Raw genomic sequence first — 8083 nt, forward strand, 5'->3', positions numbered from 1 at the left:
AGTTGCCACAGTGACTAAGCTTGATCTAGGCCCATGTTAATTTTGCTTTATGGAACCAAATCATTTGACAATGAGTCAGACTAACTGAAATAAGCCTGGCTTATTTGGTAAACTTGTTTTATGAAACAGGCCTTGAGGCATTAAAAGTGATCATATTTTCGTATTGCATATTTCGTATATCATATTGCATCGAATCACATTGTGTTGAATCAAATCGAATCGCACTGCATTGTAACAGGGGTGAATCGTATCTGCTTCATATGTATCTTTAATGTATCGTATCGTTGGCTATGCATCGAGATGCGTATCGTATCGGCCTGAGTCATGAGATGCACATCCCTAATAGGGACTACTGAATCGAAACTTAGAAGTACCTATATTTCATGGTGCGAAGTATTAAATGTACAAAATGTGTAAATAAAGCTTTGTAAAAACTTTATTTACATTTTACAACGCTATGTTAGAAGTGTGTCCCATTGGTTAATCAAAAGTCTGAAACATAGGCTACTTGTGGTCAAAATGTGTCATGCAAGTAGACGTGGTCAAGTGCAAAGGCCGCAATTGTGGTTATTGTTTTTCACAGCTCACAACTTGTTGCTTTATGGAGTTTTTGTCTACGGTTTTTTTTTTTTCATAAAGACATTTCGTAAGCTGAACAATCATTATGTTGCTAATCAACAGTACAACATGCTGCACTGTACTTCTATTGATTGAGCTGATCGTTCACTGTACTTCTATCCCTCCCGCCTTTTCATTTCTTTCAATTGAGATGCGTATCGTATCGGCCTGAGTCATGAGATGCACATCCCTAATAGGGACTACTGAATCGAAATTTAGAAGTACCTATATTTCATGGTGCGAAGTATTAAATGTACAAAATGTGTAAATAAAGCTTTGTAAAAACTTTATTTACATTTTACAACGCTATGTTATAAGTGTGTCCCATTGGTTAATCAAAAGTCCGAAACATAGGCTACTTGTGGTCAAAATGTGTCATGCAAGTAGACGTGGTCAAGTGCAAAGGCCGCAATTGTGGTTATTGTTTTTCACAGCTCACAACTTGTTGCTTTATGGAGTTTTTATCTACTGGTTTTTTTTTTTTCATAAAGACATTTCGTAAACTGAACAATCATTATGTTGCTAATCAACAGCACAATATGCTGCACTGTACTTCTATTGATTGAGCTGATCGTTCACTGTACTTCTATCCCTCCCGCCTTTTCATTTCTGTCAAAAATTAAATATGGAGCAACCCTGACTAAGGTCTATATGCTAATATATGTCAAACACTAGTCTGAACAGTCTGTGCAGGATCTTTGCATATGCCAAGACAGAAGTGAGTATGACTTCAAAGCCTGGTTGCTACCTAACAGCATCCTTTCACAGTACAAGAAAATATTTCACAGGAATATTACACATTCAGACATTTCCTCGTGATCAGAGTTGTGCAGCATTTGAATTGAAGGATGCATATTTTCAATTCGAATCTGAATTAAGTAGAATTCCAGTGACATTTAGTTAAAAGAAATTCTCATATTCACTGTTATCATAAACTAAACAAACAATATGTGGGTTGATTATTTCTACATGTCTATATACAATAGTATATGTCATTTCAAGCATTTGTAATGCTATAGGATTTTAATAAAACGTGGGCTAATTTAATTTTACATACCAGGGTGAAATAATTCCTCGTCATTCCAATCCAAATTCAGCTTCCTGTGAGACCTCGCAAAAATGCCTCTTATTAAATTCTGAAATGTGCTTAATCCTGCTTATAATCACAAGCAATGCAGGTATGTTAAATTGCTGAATTGCAGTTTTTCTTCCGCCTAAAGTTTGCCTAAATGTTTGTAATATGTTTGTCTATGGCTATGTTACACAAAATCTGAAGGGAAAATATAAAAAATATTGAATACTTTTGAAGCGAACAGACCCATGGGTGTGTCACCTTACTAAAACACAATAAATATAATTTGATAACAATGGCTGGTGCTGGAAACTAACCTGATACATTTTTAAAAACCCGCTAAAATCTCGTCAAACTGCACACGTTTCCTTGCGTTTCTGCGCATGACAGGCTGATTTGTGCTCAAACCGCGCCCATTCTTGACTTTTGTTGATGACGTCGAGGTGGGCGCCACTCAGCGAGTCACGTGTGTAAACAGTTGCTGCCACGTGGTTAGGCGGGAACGCTTCCGTGACAGTTGAGTTTGACAATTGACAGCCCACAGGATAGAGTTCTTGTCATAAGAGTGGTGAAACTGAAATTGATATTTTACTTTTAAACAATGTAGTGTTTTTAATAAGTGAGGTCGCCTTGAAATGAGGTGATGAGAAAGTTATTTTGTAGCCAAGAATGCAAAGTAGACCTTTTGCAAATGTAGGCCTTTTTTGTTGTTTTAACTTGTTACTCAGAAAAGGTCTACAACAGTAATTCACAAAATAGAGGTGGGCGCCACTCAGCGAGTCACGTGTGTAAACAGTTGCTGCCACGTGGTTAGGGGGGAACGCTTCCTTGACAGTTGAGTTTGACAATTGACAGCCCACAGGATAGAGTTCTTGTCATAAGAGTGGTGAAACTGAAATTGATATTTTACTTTTAAACAATGTAGTGTTTTTAATAAGTGAGGTCGCCTTGAAATGAGGTGATGAGAAAGTTATTTTGTAGCCAAGAATGCAAAGTAGACCTTTTGCAAATGTAGGCCTTTTTTGTTGTTTTAACTTGTTACTCAGAAAAGGTCTACAACAGTAATTCACAAAATACTATATTATATCACTATTGTAATTTCTATATTAATATATTTTGTGAATTACTGTTGTAGACCTTTTCTGAGTAACAATACAACAAAAAGGCCTACATTTGCAAAAGGCCTAATTTGAAAAAAAAAAAAATAATACTATACATAATGTACATAAAAATAATAAGATGTTTCAATGATATACTGTATATATATATGTGTGTGTGTGTGTATATATATATAATTGTATTTCTAAAAACAAAAAAAATAATAAGCATGCACTATGTTTGTTTTATTTATTGTACTAAATATAATAATAATAATAATTATTATTATTATATAGCATAGCTTCCTATGGTATTACTTTGAAAAAATATATACAGGTGCATATCAATAAATTAGAATGTCGTGGAAAAGTTCATTTATTTCAGTAATTCAACTCAAATTGTGAAACTCGTGTATTAAATAAATTCAATGCACACAGACTGAAGTAGTTTAAGTCTTTGGTTCTTTTAATTGTGATGATTTTGGCTCACATTTATTAGACTGTACTGTATAAAGAGACCCACTTAATCATGTTTTTCCTTTTATTATAACAATATTGTATTAAAAGAAAACACAATCACTTCTACCCCATTAGTTGAACTGTTCTCAGTGAAAATGAGAGAATGAAGATTGAATTTTCTCATTTGAACTGAAGAAAAGTTGTGAATATAGCTTTTTAGCCCCCGCTACCTCTATGAACCGTAGGGGGCTTTTGATGAAGATGGCTCGCTAACAACCCGAGAAAAGCACATTTATTTTGCCTAAAACTGAGTCATCTAAATGAATTATCTAAAACAATTTACTCCCCACCCCGTGTCGTACAGGAGACAGAACAACACAACACAAACTCATTAATGCATGTAGGCTGATTATACATTTCAACCCTGGCAGCACCTGAACTACTCAATTAACAATTACAAACAAGCAATTCACTCAAGGACTGGAAAGCTGACCCTATTGTTGGTCTGAAAAGAAACTCGTTCTTGTGTCTTCTCCACTACTGAGTGGAGTGACTTTCACACAGTATAGACATTTTAAACGAACTAAGAGTTACCTACCAACCAAAGATGTAACTAACATAATTTTACCTCATTCAAAAATATTATCTATTATATACTTGATGTGCAATACTCCAATATTGGAGACAATAAAATACATATATTTGATTTTATTTAATCTGTTTTTAAAAGGCTTGACTGGCAACTGGGACTACAGAATGAATGCTCTATGTATTTATTTATTTATTTTAGTATTTCAGTTTATTTGTGATATGAATGGCTGTAAATATTGTCTATTCTCTTTGAGGTAACATAAGGTTCACATTTCCATATAGTGACAATAAATATAATTTGTATTCTGTGATCTATTTTTAAAAAAACCCAACTGGGACTACAAAACACAACAAATGAAACAAATGAAAGCAGCTTCTTCTTGAGGACCAAATTGCTTCGAAACATTCTTCATCCTAAACAAATAAAAACGTAAAGCAATACAATCAGCATTGAAACCAGTTCTCATTATTTTAACCAGAACTTCGAGAACTCTTTATTGGATCGTGTCGCAGTAGTTCATGGCATTATGAATATTAGTGGCAGACAGGGGACACAGAGCTCCGACTAGGTGTGACTTTTGGCGGTGGTGGCTGGGAGATCATCCAATGGGCACCTGCTGCTGCTGCCACCAGCGTCTGTGTGGAGAGAACAAAAGGGGCCATTGAGCACATAACAGCTGTTGCGCTGTTGCCTGCCTGAGGGCCCCCTGGCCCCCAGGGTCTGTCTGCTGGGGGAAGACCCCTCCTCCTCTTCAACATTGACCTCCATACAGCTCTTTTAAGAGACTGCATGGTAGCCATCCTGCTGCCACATTGTTAAATACAGACCAGTGACGTGGGACTCCATTCACTGTCAACCGCAGTAAGGTTAAGAGCTTAGCATGAGGGACACAAAGCTTGGAGTCGATCGTTCAGGTCGAGAAGCTTTCATGTACCTCTTCTCCAAACCCCTTTTGTTATCTACTGCTTAATCTGCCATTAAACATGAGGTTTTCGTCATTGCCTACATTGTACGATCCACAATGGTCATTGTTTGAGAATCGTATGTTTTGAAACAATGTACGCATGTAATGTTTCATTGAAATAATGCAAAGCATGTTCAGCAGTTTGCCATTTTCAATAACTGAAATAATAAATCCAAAACCAAAATTGCCTTAAGCAGATTCCAGTCACCAGCACAGCACCCAAACACTGCCAGACCAAGGCAGCAGAGCGATTGTCAGTGTGCTATGTAATGAATTACCCTTGTCTCAGCAGCAGCTGTTGAGGAGCTCACAGACCTCAAGTCCAGCCTTCTGATCGTGACAGACAAAGCATCACACTGACATCTAGTGGATCATGTCCTAGGTCTCTCTGTAACACTCGTTCTCAGACTGCAAGCAGAGGGCACTGTGTATGTAGATGCACGAGCGAGACAGCCATTACAGGCCCTGTTCACCATTTTGTGACGTTTCATAGATCTCATACGTGATGCTGCACTTCGGAGCATCTGCTATTTTTGACTCGTGCTGTAAAACGGCCTGCAAGTGCACTTTTTTTTTTTCCAATCTGCATGGATTGCTCTTTAATAATCAGATCAACTTAGATATAAGGCTGTTCATAATTAAATTATTCCAGTTCCACTAACAGCCAAATTAGGCTGCTTCTTTACATGTACGTCAAATTACACATGCTTGAGTTTTTTGCATTAAAGTTTAATGCAGCGCACTACAGGGTGTAACCTTGTTGGGAAATTAAAAATAGTTGCCAACTGAATTTTTTTTTTTTTTAAGTAAAATGTTATTGTAAATATACCAAAAACTTAAATGAAATTAAATATATAGTGCACACAAGATATTTTATGTTAAAAAATAGTCACAATTAGTAGTAACTTATACAAATTAAGAAACAAATCAGCATGGTTTACGTAAAAACTGTCTGAGACAGTGGCTTTATTTAGACAGATGATATAGAGAAATGTAGCAGCATCTTGTTTAAAAACAAACCTATAAAAAGTGAATGGTCAAATTTGGTTACAAACACTTGGGAGGCGACCAGAAGAAAATCTTAAATATAAAATCTGAGTTCTAGCTTCTGAAGCTGGTGATTTCTCTGGTCCTTTCTGGCACTGGAGACTCGAGTCCCCATGACAACCTGTCAGGATTTTGCTGGTCCAAATGGCAACCTGAGCCACAGAGACCCATGCCCATATTTGTGTGGGGATCTCGGTGGTCATCTTTCCATCTGCTCCAGTCCCACCCTCTTTTAGCAGCAATCAGAGCCAGTAGCAGCTCTGAGATTTTGGCAGGTAGTCTACATTTGTAAACTAACAAAACTAAAATAAAAATAAACACACCAAACCTTTGGACCATTAAAAGAAAAAAATATTTCATGTCTTTCAAGTCTCACATCAAGACCAAAAAAAAAAAAAAAAAAAAGAGGCATAGGACTTTTTGGTCTCGAGTCTTATGCAGACGCATGTGAATTGATGCTTGGGTTCAAGCTGTAATGCCATTGATTTGTTGATTTTCATTTAAATTCATCAGTCAGGGTCATGTCCTATTCCATACATTAACGAAGTCAGGAGACTGTGCTCTCGGGCTTCTCACTGCTGGGTGGTGGTGTGAGCACTCCATAGGGAACTGGAGACCTCTGACTGCTCTCAATGTCCACTAGCTGATACGAGTGCACCCTTCCCTGAAAATAAGACAAGAAACAAGAAAACTTTAGGCCAGAGGAAGTGAAAGAAACAAATGTTGCAGCTGGGGGAAATTTATGCAAAATTCTGTAGTGAGAACAAGATAGATGCTACTGTTTAAGCCCAATTTTTGTTTGTACACGAGCACGCACAAAAATTCTATACACAAATAAACTGGGACTAAAATCCAATTTAAGACAAACTAAACAAAAAGAAGAAGTTTAAAACAAAGTAAACTTACCAGCCATTCCAAGAAAGGCACATGGGTCTGGATATTGTGCAGATCATCTGCTGCGACTCCTCTGAATGTCTTGAGGGATGAGCTGCCTGCTTCACGGATTGACATGGCGAAAGGGACCATCCATCTCACACACTCCTCTAAGTCACACCACTTCAGCCCTGAAACCAAATAAATCAAAGGCCACTTCCAACCACTTAAAGGGGTCATATTATGCGATTTCAATTTTTCCTTTCTCTTTGGAGTGTTACAAGCAAATGCTCAGATAAATAGAGCCGTTGAGAAGAAATTCACACAAAAATCATACCTGAAACTTTCATCACTAGCTCTAGAGAAGAGAAGTGGAAGAGTGCAGAAGCTGCGAGAAGACCATAAGAGAACTCCAGACTTTTTACATCCAGTATACACAGATCCAAAAGCTAATAAATAAAGACAAAGCCACAATAAGTAAATCATAAAAGAAAGAGACATCCACAACACAAGGTTATAAACACAAGTCTGTGAATTTCTTTTATTGGATAGTTAAACAGGTTTACATAAAATAAGTAATTTTTTTTTGCAAACATGGTAACATTTCTGCTGTAGGTTCACAACTTTCAACCTTCAAGCCCTTTAAAGAAAAACTAACAAAATACCTTGGAATTTCAGGGTGTAGTTCACAATAGAGGTCTGCATTCCCGCGGCTCTCCCGTGGGAACGACCAGATATTTTGCACCGTGGGATTAAATTCCCGAATAAAACGCGGTAGCGGTCGGTAACTCGTGTAATTTGAACGGGAGCGAGCGGTCTAACAATATGCTGTCCTGAATGGATGTTGGGAACGGGATGTGTGTGCTTTATTCTTGACCACCGGCATGTGCATAACGATGCTCAGAGCAGGCTGTACCTGTGGTAAATATACGGCCCTCAGACAGAACAGGCAGGTTGTCGATGAGTGACAGAGCAGATAAAAGATGGAGCAAAGTGTGGATGCGGATGAACTTGGTTTTGTTTATATTTTGCTTAGCCTATAATTTTAAATGAAAGATGTCCTATTTATTTATTTTTCTCTGCGACACTTTTCCTACTAAAAAAATAGCTAATAAGTTATTTTTGTACAACCTACATTATTTTTTTTTCTCTCTGCTACACTTTTCTGCTTGTAAATGTTAAACGAATTGTATCCTGACAAGACGAATAAAAATAAGAAATACAATTTTTGTACAACATTTTTATTTTCTCTGACACTTTTTTCCCTACTGTGTTGGATAAAATATTAAACGAATTTTGTGTCTTAAGATAATTCATATAAATTCAAGTCAAAGTCAATAAATTCAAGACTCTTGACAAGA

General features: G+C 37.0%; 1 protein-coding gene and 1 long non-coding RNA gene across 3 annotated transcripts in view; both read right to left on the bottom strand.

The window, feature by feature from the left end:
- LOC107726078 (uncharacterized) overlaps positions 1-2078 on the bottom strand; it is a 10924-nt gene extending 8846 nt beyond the window's left edge. For both annotated transcript variants that reach the window (XR_001638222.1, XR_001638223.1), the window contains exons 1-2: positions 2008-2078; positions 1676-1771 (exon numbers count right to left, since the gene is read on the bottom strand). This is a non-coding gene — a long non-coding RNA (uncharacterized LOC107726078). The remainder of the gene's footprint in view (positions 1-1675; positions 1772-2007) is intronic.
- Positions 2079-5749: 3671 nt separating this feature from the next.
- Positions 5750-8083, bottom strand: part of LOC107726054 (G1/S-specific cyclin-E1-like) — an 8840-nt gene continuing 6506 nt past the window's right edge. The window contains exons 10-12 of the mRNA XM_016535532.1: positions 7060-7171; positions 6756-6913; positions 5750-6513 (exon numbers count right to left, since the gene is read on the bottom strand). Coding sequence (XP_016391018.1) covers positions 6397-6513; positions 6756-6913; positions 7060-7171 — 387 coding nt within the window. The 3' untranslated portion in view covers positions 5750-6396. The remainder of the gene's footprint in view (positions 6514-6755; positions 6914-7059; positions 7172-8083) is intronic.

The sequence above is a fragment of the Sinocyclocheilus rhinocerous genome, unplaced genomic scaffold (assembly GCF_001515625.1).
Source record: "Sinocyclocheilus rhinocerous isolate Xijiao unplaced genomic scaffold, SAMN03320098_v1.1 scaffold2057, whole genome shotgun sequence".
Classification (NCBI taxonomy): domain Eukaryota; kingdom Metazoa; phylum Chordata; class Actinopteri; order Cypriniformes; family Cyprinidae; genus Sinocyclocheilus; species Sinocyclocheilus rhinocerous.